The sequence below is a fragment of the Seriola dumerili genome, unplaced genomic scaffold (genome assembly GCF_002260705.1).
Source record: "Seriola dumerili isolate Sdu_G_001 unplaced genomic scaffold, Sdu_1.0 BDQW01000853.1, whole genome shotgun sequence".
NCBI lineage: Eukaryota > Metazoa > Chordata > Actinopteri > Carangiformes > Carangidae > Seriola > Seriola dumerili.
In genome coordinates, this window is record NW_019175108.1 from 1,059,533 (window position 1) to 1,075,408 (window position 15,876).

The following is a 15,876-nucleotide window of genomic DNA, read 5'->3' on the forward strand; positions in this document are numbered from 1 at the left end:
CCTCGGCTGTTACATATCTACGTGAGATCAAACTTTTTTATCTTAAAAAAACACGAGAAATCAGCAAAGTTATGTTTATGATACATGCAGCATTAATCTTTAAGTAACTCTCAACAATGTGTGGATGTTTATCAGATTACTTTTTAAATAATCCCTTTGTTTCAGAGACGGTCGCACATCACGGTTTTTGTTAGGTCAGAATCAGTGGGTGGAAAAAGCTGACGGTGCTAGTGCGGCGACATATGTGCATCCCTGCAATTGTGCGTGAGTTTCATTGTGTCTCGTTGTGGACTATGGTCCATCTGCCTGACCCTCTCCGTCAGAGCACGTTCTGATTGGCTCTTTGTCACTCTTAACAGCTTATTTACATCTGCTTCTGATAGGCTGTCACTCCCCACCATGCCTTCTCTGCCCTTGGAGGCAAATTAAAGTGGTTAAGTTGTAAAACCTGGATCGTGATTGAGCCTGTGACTGGATCAGGAGTCACTGGCAGCGGGGGGCGGCGGTGACATTTTTATAAGTCAGACTTGTTTGCCGCGCCAGACGCTGTCTTATCTGTGAGTCTGTAACAGAATACTTTTGATGGAGGGAAGTCAAACACTGTGTTATCTGATAGCTGTCTTGTTAACTCCATTCCACTGAAGCTCTTATCTGTGCATGTTTTCTGTGCAGCCCAAACTTTTTTCCTGTTGTTCTCAACTACATAGCACACTCTCTGTCTCTCTGTTACACACACACACTCACACAGACTCACAGGAGTTGAGGATAGTGGTTCTGGATGTATGTAAGTGTGTTACAAGAGATTCATTTAGTGCGTTATGAAACAAAGGGTCTGCCTTTCTGACTGTATAAAATTCCTGTAGTGCACTCTGTCACTGGGAACAGGAACAGCTTTCCTGTCATTCAGGATACACACTCACAGTATTCCGGACATCATGCCTCTGGGATCTCGCTGTGGGAAACTTTGAGGGGGAGTGTTCAAAGGTGGAGCAAGAGTCGGAGTTTGTAGGACAGGACACAAGCATTGAACAGAAGTGGATGTTTGTTGCTTTAATCTCTTCTTTCTCCAATGGGAAGTTGTTTCAAAATGGAGTGGATTTGATCCTGACACAATCCGTGTGAATTTAAACCTAAGTAGACGTGAGTGTCCGCTAGAGGAATTTTAAGTGAAGTTTGCAATAAACAGAGCTGCCCTCCATGAGAACTTTGCCGGGAGTTTATCTGCACTGATACCAGATTCAAGAGGACTTGTTTCCAGTGCCGCAGAGATATCTTGTTGTCGGTGGTCTTCAGAGGTGGAACTAGCACCATGGCTGGGGTCATTAGGAAGGGATCTGGGAGACCCTCATACTACTACAGATTCCTGGGCAAGTCCAGACTGCAGCGTCAGCGAAGCCGATCCCGCAGCCGCACCAGACCGTCCGCCTGCAGGGGTAATAAATACTTGTACTGCTAAAAAAGTTCATCATGCAGCAGTGTTAGCCTTGTTTACCCCACAAGATGCATGTCCAGTATACTGTAGTAATACTGCAGCTCACTAACAGGCCAATAATCATTTTTGACTGTGTGTGTGTTTGTGATTCTGATTAGCAAGCTCATATTTGTGGTGATGATTGGGTTTTAAAAAAGTATTTTCTCAAAGCAACATAATCCCCCATGTAGAGGAGGCAGTTCCCCTTTCTAAACTTTTTTATTTTCTGTTTTTATTCGTCATAAGAGAACTACTTTTATAGTAACGTCATCTGTAGAGCTCATGGCAACACTCCACTGTTATTGATGCGTTGTTGCCTGGGTGTATGTTCATGGCAAGCAGAGTGAGATGACAGTTTGGCGTCACTATTCACAAGGTGATGCTACTCTCAAATCGCACCACCAACACTTGACAGCTCGCAGCTAGGTGTTAACTTGTTGGGTTCCACCCTCTTCGGGTGCTTCGCTGGTGAATATTTTTGTTCTTAGTCAGTTAGTACATTTTCTACACTGCATAACTACTTCTTTTTCTGTTACTCCGTGTCCTCCAGCACTCTCTTTCTTCACTTTGCTTTTTTTCTGCTTCTCAGTATGGTTGTACTTTCTGCTGGAGGCAGTGTTTGAACTGCAAGGTTATAGTGATAAGTCTGCCCCCAGGGCTTAGCTCAAGTTACTTGAATTGAGAGAAAAGAAGTAGCTATGAAATCTTAAGCATATTGATTTTTTTTTTTCCAAGCGAACTGTTGTAACTTGCCAAGCAAGATATTAAGCAGATTGCATATCTGTTGCTCTCTCGCTGTGGATATGATGCAAACTTTCAAGAGACAAAGTGTTTAGGTAGGAAAACATCGATCTCACTTTATCTGAAACTGAAACCTCGCTTTTATTATTAATATTTTTTTCATAATAATTTTTGAGTTATTATAAAACATTGTGAGTAAATGTAGTTAGTCCCTATAGTAAGAAACAGACAAAGCCAGTGGAAGTGCTTGACTTAGTGTAGTTGCCTGGTTTGTCTGGCTTCACTTTGCTTCTCTAGCTGATGAAAGAGGTGCTTTGAAGTCTCCCCGCTGTATCATTCAGTTCTCAAAAGACCACACACACGTGCACACACACACACACACACACACCTACACACACGCGCATTTAAGCTTATATACAAAGACGCGCAAGGCAAACACTCTGCCTTGATCTTTGTGGCTAAGTGCAAGCTCCCCTCACAAAATCCTTTGCACACTACACATTAACACAGCGATGCACAGACAGGAACAGAGAGGTCACTCCTACGTGAAGCAGGAGACATCTAGCATCTCTCAGGAGCAATGCACTCTTTGATTTTTGTGGTAGATAGAAATGAAATGGTTAAAAGAAGTTGTTGTTGTGCTTTGGATCTGTGTCTTCTGGAGTCAGAATGTACATCTATTGGCAGAATCACACGCATCATCTTATTGTAATTGAATCGATAGGCAACTAGGGGTTATTGAAGCTGCATGGAATGTGAGAGCAGCTGTTTTTGGATTCACATCATGGCCAGTAGTTTCTTTTTTTTTTTTAATAAAAAACAATATTCACGCAACAAGTGACTGAGTTGTGTTCCACATCTGTTTCACAGAGCACTGTGGAAAGAAAGATCTGCTACTTGCATTGCTGGGATGCGTAGAGTTGGATAAGATGACACACATACTGCACTGTGAGCTTAAAGACATTTGTTAACCATTAGAAAATGCAATACATGAAAGCAGTGAGGATATTTACATCTGCACAGGAAACGGACATGAAATCAGACAATAAATTTACCTGGGCTGTAGCAACCTGCCGCCAAGACTCAAACGTTCAACAGACTTATTCAGACTTGAGGATGTTACTTGGTGTTTACAGCTTTAGTTGGACTTTTTTAAGAAGCTATAATCAGTATTTTCATATTAACAATAGATCTCGTAACTTCGTGTCTGTGAATCCACAAAGAATTATCACCTGACTCTGCAGTCCCCCTCAGCTCTAAATAGCTTCATACTGCAGCATCTTTCAGTTCATTGTTTTGGTTTTGTGGCCCATGACACCCGTGTTTCTTCACTCACTGTTCTCATCAGCCTTGTTTCTGGCAGCAGTGACAGGTTTTGTTCAGCGTATAAGCTCTGAAAACACATGGACATGGTTAGGGACTGGCGAGTGAACATAGGAGCTTTTTCTTAAGAGTTACTGGAGACCAGAACAGGACTAAAAAAAAAAAAGAGACTTCCATTGGTCTGGTGAACAGAAACAGGACTGTAGAGTGACTGCTCATGTTGCTCTGGAGCTGCTGGATCTACACCAACATATTTTCACCTTATGAAAGTGTAGATTTCATAACACGTTTCTGCTGCCAATAAGTGGCTAAAACATCAGTTATTCCTAGTTTAGGTCTTTACCATGCACATATGCTCTATGTAAAAAGTCAATTAAAAACCCAGTTACACATATGCATGGCCAAATAAACTGGTTTTTACCAGGGGAAATCAAGACTCATCCTCACTGAACCCATGTTTCCTGTTAACATGACACTGTTGAAATGAAATTATTGTGGGAAGAAGACAGTAACCCAGTTATTTGAGTGCAATTAAACACACAGAATGTTGCATATGGCGCAGGGCTGCTTTATGGCTGCATTAATCTTTACAGAATTGCTGCAACAATATGCGATACTTTGATTTGTCAGGCATTTGATCCAGTGGATTGGCCCAAAACAGACCCTCTCATCTGGTGTCTCCAATTTCTCACTGTATACATCAATATTGTGATATAAAATTACCCACATGGAGATAGAAGATTTAATTAGTGTTTTCCGTCGCTGTATTTTCTGTGTATGTTTTCTCTAATTCATTGAAATGAGGTTTTTCAGGAGAAAAATAAACTTCTCCAGTAAACAGTTCCATGTGCCCGGAGCTACAGTAGTAGATGTGATGTTGCTGAAATGTGTCTCGTTGGAGTCACCCGGCAGCACGGTATAAAAAGGGTATTTTTGTTCACAGCCATGAACAGATCTGTGAGTTTATCTTGAGGAAGTTACTGTAGCCCCTCTTGAGTACACACCGTCACTGGGACAGATCAGGTGGCGGGTTGCATGAGCTCATGTGTTATTGTTTTCTCAGCATGTGTGTGAGGCATGCCCGTGCGTCATTACTAGTGTGTGGAAAATCTTCTATCAGTTCGGTTCTGTTTCCCCCTTCTTTCGTCAGGGTTGGTGACATTTACATAAAAAATGACTGCTTATCTCAAAGAGAGGCGAGCAGAGAGGGAGAGCGAGCGGTAACGTCTGATCTGACTTGTTTTGCTGACGTGTGTTGAAACTCTTGATGAAATCAAACCCCCTTGTTCTGAATTGTCCTGTGACTGAAAGAACAGAACAGAATTCATCATCTGTCTCTTTTCTATCTACATTGGCAGGGCCTTTGTAGAACAGATTTCAATTGGAAGGGGCCTTCCATTGGAAAAGTTGCCTTAGCTCTGCAGTTGCAAACTTCTCTATCTCCTCGGAGAGAGACATTTTAGTGGAAAAATTAGGTCTCTGAAGAAGTTTCTTTCTTTTTTTTTATATTCCTGGCCTCATGTTGAGCAGATTACTTACTTGGCTGAGTTTAGCTGTCATCATGTTTGCCATCATGTGTTTTTGCATGATATCAGATCAACTGCCCTGAGGTGTGTTTATGCAAAGTTGGTGTTTTTCTCTCCTCCAGGTATATCACCCAAACCCGCCGGCAGAAATCATTTGCTGCTCTTCTTCTCTTCCCATTGATCTTAGTCTATTCTTGCTGACCCGTATTTTTACTTAAAAGCTGGCAAAACATCATTTAAACACCAGCTGGCAAGTGTGTTACAGAAGTGTAAACACACACACACTTATCTCATTGTCCGTCTAGATTACATTAATTCCCTTTCCTCTAAGATAACCCAGCCTTCTAACCAAAACTTAACCACTTCCCTAATCCTCATTCTAAACTCAAATCTATTTTTATTCGAGCAAATGCATCTCAGAGGAATAATTTGACATTTTGGGAAATAGGCTTTCTCACTGTCTTGCAGAGTACACAGTTACAAGGGGTTATGTACGAGACTATTTCTTGACAGAGTCAGACTAGCTGTTTCCCTCTGCCTCCAGTCTGTATGCTAGGCTAAGCTAACCATCTGCTGGCTTTAACTTCATATTGAACAAACGGAAATGAGAGTGATATTGATCTTCTCATCTTATACTTGGAAACAGAGTGAATAAGCGTATTTCCCAAACTATTCCTTTAAAGGTCCAATACTCGGAGTAATAAAACACTAAATAAAAAATGAAACGTTGGCGGATGAGGCGAGCAGCCACAGCTGGTGAGACAAGGCAGGTTCAGTTTAAGTCTTTGTTTTGTTCATTATCGCATACAATCTCTCAAAGGGCTGTATGGGTCCACATCAACAATGGTTACAGTCTTTTTAAAACAAGGAAGAACTACTAAAACAGAAAAAGAAAAATTACAGGAAAAGGAAGGAAAAACTGGAAGAAACTTTAAGAGAGGAAGTCCATCTGTAACAATCACAGTCCAGCAGCATTTTTATATTAAGTCTCATTTAGATTTATCAAAGTCCAGTAAAATATTTCCATAGAGCTAAACTTAAGAAAGTAACTGCATGAAAAAAAAAGAGGATGTTTCAAACAGTTTCTAACCTTTAAATCGACGTGCACGGATTGATGTGGGTCCTGACTGCTCTGCTCCAGCGAGAGCACCAACCATACACAACAAAGCAACGCGGTAACAGGAGCAAAGTTACAACTGCGGGAAACCATGAAATATCACAACCGTAAAGAAAAGATCTGCTGCCGGCAGCTTGTAAGAAGGTGTTTGAACTACTCAATAACAACTCAATAATGCATTACCACTGACAGTTACTGCACGTACTCATATTCTCAATGGGTCGTTACCAAGAAACACTCTTGATCTGAGCTACTGCGTCATGCTCAGTTTTTGTCAGGCTGTTTATGATGGAGCCAGTTTTTCGTCTCATCTCTCTCTCTCTCTCTCTGTGTGTGTGTGTGTGTGTGTGTGTGTGTGTGTGTGTGTGTGCGCGCGCTGATGGGAAGTGAGGACAGAATTCAGGCCGATGGGAAACATGGGCTGAAGAACACAGCCAAACATAATGACTCAGTTTACCGACACTTACATCTGAACACAGGAAGGCTGGAAACAAGTCTGGATTAATCATTTGCGTCTCAAAGTGTTGATCTAGTTAAAATATTAATGATGGAGAGAAAAAGAGAGTTCAAGTTCAGACTGTAACTTCATCGCCCGTGGAATCACTTTTTCCTGTTTTCTCTAAAGCAGATTAGCCCTTTGATCCGTTTTTCGCAGTTTGTGCCTGAGCATCCTCTCGGAGATTAAGGTCGTGTTTTAGTAAAACAAACGCTTCACTTATCAACATAGACAACCTCATTCTTTGATCATTTTGACTTAATTTTCAGTGTATACAATCAGGCCAAGAGGCAGGCGAGTAAATGAAATAAAACAATGGAAATGAAAAATGGAGTAAAAGTATTTCCCCTTTACTTCGTCAGCTCTGTGAAACAGGATGAGAAGTGAAAATATAATCAGTTTGCCTTTGAGATCATATAATAGGAAGCAGAGACATGAGACGGGGGCAGAGACAGTTAATATAGCAATCAAGTGGTGAAGTGAAACCGGCAGAGACTCTCCACATCATCTCAATGTTTAACCCGGGATTACTTTCTGATCTTTCTCTCATTTCTGGAGCCTGTGTCCTTGCCTGCCCTCTCTCCCCTCAGGCCGGTGAATCACGGAGATGTGCCGGATGACGCAGGGCTTCTGAGCACCGAAAGGAGTCCAATAACAGGGGGGACAGGTGCAGGCTAATGCCCCTTAATCCATAGATATCCACTCAGATTACAAAACAGAGTCAGGGACCGGTTTTGGAGAAATAGCTATGGAACTATAGAATATCATTGCCATAGCTCACCCTAAATGCAGCCTGTCGATGTAGAGTCGACAGTATGTGCAAGTAAGCATCATTATTCTCACATGCACTTATAGATAGCAAGAACACACACAGTCAAGTTTAGAAAACTTTATACAATCTTTTCTCTAACACGCCATTGTCACACCTGTCTGGCCCCAAAAGAATAATTGGGGAAAAAGAAGAAGCTCTACATTCAGAGCTCTACAAAAATATTTGAAAGCAGTCAGGCCCAAACTGATGTTAGAGTACGTTTTAAGAAACGCATCCACAGGAGCTCGTCACCCATCAACAGTCGTGAAGAATTGATAAGCGCAACTGCAACTTTGCCAACAGACTGAGCCTGTCACATGTCATTTGGAAACGTTATAAACTGACACGAAGCCCGAACGTTGTGTTTGCTTCATATCTGTGTGTCTGCGAGTGGATGTTGTTGAAGTTAGCAGGCGGCGTCGCAGGAATGTTGCTGCCGTGTCGCTCTCTGCACAAACACAAACTTCCTCCTTCTGTAGCCCACTCTTCTCCTCCTCCTCCTCCTCCTCCTCCTCTTCCTCTTCCACCCCTCTCCTCTGGCTTCCCATAACACACAGCAGACAAAGGTATGCATGCGCCAAACTAAGCATGAAGCATGAGTCCCTCTCTCTGGAAGTGACTTTAACATGGTTGAATATAGAAAAAATCCAGCTCCATCTGTGGGATGCAGTGCTGCCTCATGCTTCCTATATTTGTACTTTTACTGGGTGTTTATTGAGTGAATGAGTTTCACAGGCTTAAGAGATTGGTTCCATATTCCATTTTGAGGTGTTAAAACTGAATTATGGCATAAATTCAGGCTGTCGTGATCTTCGTATTATCACCCCTAAATCAACTTCAATTAGCCGAAAGTTAAGTGACTGTTGACTGTGTCTGCACTAGAGGTTGTTGTGGGATGAAATGATTCTCTTTTACTCCCTCGCGCCTGCCAAGTCGCTCCAAGGAGACGGAGCAGCACCTCTTTATCGCCCCATCATCTCCGCGCTGAGTAAATACCACATCTCAGGGGTCAAAAGTCCAGCGCTGTCCTCACGGTTCAGTGTTAACACATTATAGTCTCTGTGTACACAGACAAGGAAACACACTCTCTCCATCCCTGTCAGGCACCAACACAAGTGTTAGGCTAAACCGCAACGCTTGACAATTCAAAGCTGTGCATGTAATACAGTGTGTGTCTGGGTGGGCCTCCGCTGTGACCTCCAATAAGTGGATCATTGTCCAGCTGGGAGTCTGATAGACCACTAATGAGACTACGCCTCCCTTCTTTCTGTCAGATTGCTCTTTGATTGACCTTAATTCACATTTGATATTCCAGAGACAGACAGAGCTTTATTGCAGCACTCTCGGCGATTCAAAACAACTTCTAGTTGTCTTGTACTTGAGGGGAAAACAGAAAAGGGATGTATTTGCGAAGGAGGGAGGATGAGAGGCGTGGTGGACCGAGAGAAGATAGTCCTCCAGGTAGAGAGAACACAGTAAACACAGCCTGACAGCCTGTGATTTTTTTTTTTCCCTTTTTTTTTCTGTGCATTTCACCAGCCAACAGAGAGTGTAAGTGTGTTTGAACTTTCCTCTCCTTTTCCCTTCTGTCAAAACACAAGAACTCTACATTCTCTGTGGAGGCTATTTTTTCAGCCCTGAAGGTATACAGTTCTTGAAATACCGAAACGTGCTGCTCTTAATAACAGGATCCTACTCAGGGTCTCTGTTCATTAGCTCGATTAGCACAGGCTGGATCATTTTTCTAACTTCAAATACGTACTTTAAAGCAACTTTAATCAATATTTTCATATGAACAATGGATCTAATGACTACATGTATGTTTCAGCTCAATGTTTTGGTTTTACGGCCGGCTGCGTTACTGTTTCAGTTCACTGTCACCGCTCTCATAGCGCTGTTTTGGGTCACAACATGCAGCTCTTTGAAGCAGGAAAGCAGAAACAGATCTCCTAAGAAATGATAATGTTGCTTTGTATATGTTGGAGGTGTAAATAAGCGACTACGCTGTTCGCACTTTCAAGCTAAAAGGTAATTGTGCTGTTTCCACGGCCCCCAAATGGCCAAAGAAATGTCATGCTAGTCCACTAATTGACTGTGGTGTTGATGCGTGCGTCAGGGACAGCAGAGAAGGAGACGACTGCTTGCTGGGAGACATGAATGTAAATAATGCAGTAGTCAAATTATTCAACAAATGAGATGCGGATGTTTTACGAGGAAGTAAATGCACGCAACATGTTTTTAAGACATCAAGAGGAAACACAGTGTGTTTTGGTGACAAACAGTGAATTGAAATGTAGCTTTGTTTTTACAAGAAAACCCCATGGGATACATTTAACTGGCAGATAATGTGCTATTTTTGCCCAATGCGATTCTATAGTGTGCTTGTCTCCGTCAGCTTGTTATGTTGAATGCCAGAGCCAGTCTGTAGGCAGCATTCACTGCACAGGAACAGCAGCAACAGTAACAATGTACATATATATATATATGTATATATGTGTAATTGTACATGTAGTAGATGACACGTCTTTTCAGCGGTGTAGACCATGAACCAGTCAGCAGAATGATTACTCATGTAACAGCAACAGCACAGGGTGCAGATACTGAATGTTCTGTTCAAGTCTCTGTCATTTGTAGGCACATTAAATACCCTGTGCAACAAAAACGTGCTTCTAACAACCTTTGTGAATTATCTCTGTCGTCATGCAGCTGTTTAGCACAGCCAGCTCCTCGAGCGATAATAGATCATAAAGCACACCACTCCAGGCAGAAGAACAATGTGTGTTTAGAAAGCTAACCGTTATTATTATTCTTGTAATTATATCTGCAATTTGGCACAGCCACGCCAAAAATAAGTTGTTATGCAAAATGTTTTTCCTTTTTTTATTTTTCCTCCTTGATGATTCACTAGATGCTCTCAGCCGCCTGTCTGTCTTCTAACAGTTTTGGTGACACATTGCACCTGCCCGCCCGGCGTGCTGTTTCTCTGCTCACCCCCTGCATGAATCAGTTATATTTGTCTCGCCTGAACAGCAACTGGCAAAATGTTCGAGAATATTGAATGTCCCAGTTTTCAAACGTAGGAGAAATCTTTGAACCTTTCCTCTTCCCCCCCTCGTCTACAGCTGGAATTTTGCAAGCTGGAATATCCTGTGCTGGTGAGGTCTGAGAGGAAGGGAAGGTTAGCTGGCACTGGTGACTGGACGGAGTACGCCTGGTTGCGAAACACTAAGGAAATATGCAGTCTGACCTTTATTACTGGAGGTTAATGGAAGGAAAGAGGGAAGTAGGGAAGAGATAGATAGATAGATAGATAGATAGATAGATAGATAGAGAGATAGAGAGATAGATAGAGAGATAAGATCAATACCACTTTTGTGTCACTCTACGTTCAATATGAAGCTAGAAACAGTGAGAGGTTATCTTACATTAGCATAAAGATTATTATGATAATTAACACATTATATCTTGTTTGTTTAATTTTTACGAACATCCAAAATGTGTAAATGACTAATTGTAGTTTGACAACAAGTTACGTGCTTGAAATATTTGTTCTGCTGGTTGTCTAGCAAGATCACAATGCCGACGAGACGCCCCACATAAAACTACAACATGTGGCTTTTACACTTCGGATGTTGTATGGATTAAATTAACGAGATACAGTGTGATAATTAGAGACCTTGAGAGGTGGTGTGTGTATTTTAACTTAACTTAACAACAGCTCGATGTTTCCCTCTTCTTCTTTATGCTAAGCTGCGCTAACCACCTGCTATTAGTAGCTTCATGCTTAGTGTGCAGATGTGAGAGTGGTATCAAACTTCTCATGTGACTCTCGGCAAAAAGGCAAATATTTTCACAAAAGGTTGAACTATTCCTTTTAAGATTCAGTCCTGTTGTTTAATGTTCACTCCCACATCGCACTGCTTCTGCCTCTGTTGGACAGACCAGGTCACACACACACACACACACACACATTCCTGTGCACAAACAAAATGCAATTAACTATTATCTAGTCTACAGTATGCAGCTGTAGGGCCCCTTACAGGCACTTCCAGGGTCCCATTAACAAAGTGCGAGGACGCATGGAGGAGGGTGGAATCAAGACAGAGGGAGATCGCTCTATTTGTGGGGAGATGGTGATGAACGATGGAGAAGTGGTGCTATGAGTTTTTAGAGAATGTGTAAGGTTAGAGAACAAAAAAGAAAACAGGTGCAATGAATTGATTTGACGTAAGAGATGAAGATGTGACGACACAGTAAGAAAAAATTCAGAGACAGAGGTTTGGAGAAAATATTAATCGGAGAGCACACAGGGAAGAAAATAGATTGGGGGAGGGGAACACGAATGATGTGTGATCATGACAAGGATGGAGGATAAGGAAAAGAGGAGTGGATTACAGGGGAACAGATTGAAAATAACAGCTAAATGATACGATGCAAAGATACTTCACCTTATGACCTAACAGCTGTCCACCCTCTGCTCCTTCGATTGACCTTACAAGTAGAGCTTTGCATGCTGGACTGTCCCACATACACACTCATACACCTTCAGATACCAAAATAATCTCAGTCAACAGCTGTTAGACAGACTGCTCTAAATGAGAAGTGTTAACAATCCCAGACAGGCCGCCACGTGTTGTGCAAAACAGCTCTTTGATGATTGACTTTAGGATTCAGGTTTGAATTGGTGTTTTAATTTAAGTTTTATTGAGCGCGAGCGTCTGCTTACTGTTTGCTACTGGTTTCGGGGGGCTAGAAGTCAGACACATTAGTTATAGCAAGGGGAAATTTTCCATGCATTTTGTAGGGAAACATTACCACACAGATGGTGAAAACATGTGGAAGCATGCAGTGCAGTTTCACATAGCAATTAGTTCACAACTAAACGATGTGTGTGTTGTGTGTGTTGTGTGTGTTGTGTGTGCGCGAGCTTTGCTGTGAGCGCTTGTTGCAGCCAGCTGTGTACAAGTGGGGAGATTTCCGTTAAGAAATGAAGCAGACTAGAGGGGTAAAGCAAATGAAGTTGAGCGCAGAAATAATTTGTGACAAGAAACAGAAATTCAGACGGCTGACTTAATTCTTATCAGTGCAGTTTCCTCATGAATGATTTTCCGATTTAAAAGGATTAAATACACTTGTTGTCATGGCAGCAGATATTTCAATGCCACCTCATTTGTTTGTTACAACGAGGACAGGACAGGCATTTTGAATTGGAATGTGTTTATTTGAATATTTTGATTTGAAATGTACCTTTTTTTTTTTTTTTTTTATTAAACACTGTACCATGATAATAGATTGGAGAGGTTTTCATGTGCCCACGCCCCCACAGCGTTCACTTCCTCACAGCCGTTAGAATCATATTGCATTTTTAGTGTTTGTCAAGGGCCCTTTTTAAAATTACACCCAGAGCTGCCACTCAGTGAGACAACTGACAATTCACAGATGAAGAGTCAGATTTTAGGGAAAAACTCCGCTCCACAGTCTTAGTGTTGCCAAATCCAGACCAACATCAGTCATGTATTGCTGGGCACTGACGATCCCATTAGGTTTCTTGCGTAAAACAGCCTGTTGTGTTGCGAGTCCAGAAATGTTGCATTGGATGTGAAGTCTGGGGGATTTACCCAATAAAATAAAATGGAACACTCCTAATACATTATATACTACAGTGTAGTGTGTGTGTCTGTGTGTGTGTGTCTGTGTGTGAGGTCGATTTGCTTTATAATGCAGTTTCATCCTGATTAGAGTCACACTGCCGCACACACTTAACACTAATTTCATTAGTTTCCAACGTTGCAGACAGTCAGAGATCTCATCTAAATGATCTAACATGGCCGCAGTGATGCAATGACTGTTTCACAAAGGCCTGTAGATGGTGCCATGATTATATCAGCATCTGGCCTGATTAGACACATTTTCCTTTTTTTTGCAGGCTTGATATTTATGCACCGTTCAGTCTGCACCCCAGATGAAAAATCTGTTGACTTAACTGGGACTTTCATTGTGGGCTTTAAACAGCTGCTCTGCTATGAAATGTTACACTGTCCTGTACTTAAAGTTGCAATATACATACAGATAAACAACTTTGAATTTATCATGTGGAGTTATATTATTTCACCGGCTGCCTGCCGTACTGATACTCTGCTCTGTACCTGTGAGCTAGCAGTCAGCGGTGATGGCTATCTGAAATCTGTGGGGACTTGCATGTTCAATAACACTCACATTCCTCCCGGACATGTCCAGATTTGCTGCTAACACACATAGGCACGGTCTTTCACTTCAGAGCTCTTTCACATCTCTCTCACTGATCTGATGCTGAGCTGTACTGTCTCCCCAGGTTCAGAGCAACAATTAGATAGCAGCACACACACGAGATAAAAAGATAACTGATGCAGATAAGTTCAGTAAACAGGGAAACGATGAGGAAAATCAGGAAATGAATCCCAGGACCCTGAGATGGGATAATTGATATATGTATGCAGAAATAAGCTATAAGATGCAATCCTGTGTTAACCTCTTTAAATCAAATCGAATCAAATCAAATAAATGGAAGACATGACCGACAAACATTCTCATGAAACTTTTGCCTTTGATCTGCCGCGTACAAACAGATGTCTCAAAGCTTTGAACATCTTAAGCTAAGGTTTGAGTTTATCGTGCTTAAATGAAAAAAAAGTTTCACCTATATCAAAACTGTCACTGGCAGCAAAAATGTCTTGAGTTTGAAATTGAACCCATTTCACGCTAGTCTGAGTTCAGGCCTGTATGGCACCCCGAACTCCACTCCCCTATTTCCAACACACTAACAGTGCCAAAGCACGGCCTTTTAGTTCAGTGTTGTAGCTCAGTTTGAACATCTGTCTGACTCCTTTCTGTTGTCCCGTGTGTTTGTGTGAGTTTCATCAGACCATGTAGAGGCAGGTAGAGTTTTTTTTTTTAAGAGAGATAATACGCTGTTGGCCAATCATACAGGATGTGCACCACACTGGCACAAATTAAAGAAACACAATGAGTAAATTGTGGGAAATACACCTACTCTTTTTATTGCAGAGCTAGACAAGAAGTTCGGTATCATTTTCATGCCTGCACGTTAAATAGTTAGCTTTGTTTATTATCCTTTCCTTCTTTAAATGTTAAACAAGAGCCAGTATCCGATTAGCTTATCTTAGCATTAAGACTGAGTCCTGGGGGAACCAGCTAGCATGCTTCTGTCCAAACCTCAAAATGAGATGCAGCTGTTTCCCTTCGCTTCCGGTCTTTACACTGAGGGAGTTGTCTCCTGGTTTCTTCTCCGTAGTTAACGGACAAAAAGTAGGGGTGATATTGATCCTCTCATCTAACGTTCTGGAAGAAAGTGAAACTGATGAGCTACTCTTAAACATATATTTTTCACAATGTGAAGATAAAGTCCATTGTGTAAAGATCTCTCTGTTTTGCAGAGTCTCCTCCAGAGAGGACAGGACGCCGACGCAGCATGCCAGGCAGCTCCTCAGACAAGACCACACCCGCCATGGAGGCTTCGTCCACTGCTGCTACACCTTTCAGAGTCACCGTGAGTACTGTGAGTGTGTTTTTATGTACCATCTCTGTCCTCTCTGTTTGTTTTACCCTCTGGCTTTCTCTCTGTCTCCACCTTAGTTTGCCTTAGGAGGCTGTCAGTTATAGATCAATGCCTACAGAAGCCCGGTCTGGTGTCCAGATGGACCCATGCCAATCTGACACTCATTCACTTCAAATATTGGAATTGGACCTTTGATGTTTGGCGTCAGCACATCATCCATCTACACATCTTGAGCTTATTCAACACACTGACTTTTTACATCCTGTGTGATTTTTCATCGCATTTCACACTGAATAAAATTCACATGCTTCAGGTTAGCTAACACACGCACACCTGTGCACACACAACACTGTCACTCACTCACACTAAGCACACCGTCTCTTCCTCTCCGCCAAACACACACACACACACACACACACACACACACACACACACACACACAGCAGCCCTTTGTCTGTCATCTTGCTCATATTCAAATCCAGTATGCTTTCTGCCATGTTTAATTCAACAGATAAACAGCCAGTTAATGAAGCAAAAAATTCCACCATGAGTCATCAATTTAAAGATAATTAGCAATTAGCAGTGCACATTTCCATTAATAAATAATGAGTGGGGAGATGACGACCCAGAGGTGAACTGTAAACAGTAGATGTTAGGCCAGCAGGGCCGCGAGCACTCAGCACTCAGTCTCTCGTAAACAATCCTCCAGCTTCATGTAAACCTCAGCCTTCGTGACGGCTTAGCAGGTACAGTAATGGGCCAAGTGAAGTGCTAAAAGACATTTTTATATTCTTCCTGAAAATAGAAACAATATACTTATTTCTTTCAATTCCTCC

The 15,876-nt window shown here is 41.9% G+C and overlaps 1 protein-coding gene across 2 annotated transcripts in view; it reads left to right on the forward strand.

The window, feature by feature from the left end:
- The first annotated feature begins 1,087 nt into the window (after positions 1-1,087).
- The window catches only part of dab2ip (DAB2 interacting protein), a 90,219-nt gene continuing 75,430 nt past the window's right edge, over positions 1,088-15,876 (forward strand). The window contains exons 1-2 of one of the 2 annotated variants that reach the window (XM_022766425.1): positions 1,088-1,433; positions 14,919-15,040. In XM_022766425.1, the coding sequence (XP_022622146.1) occupies positions 1,310-1,433; positions 14,919-15,040 (246 nt within the window). In that variant the 5' untranslated portion in view covers positions 1,088-1,309. The remainder of the gene's footprint in view (positions 1,434-14,918; positions 15,041-15,876) is intronic. The other variant, XM_022766426.1, reaches the window with a different exon arrangement.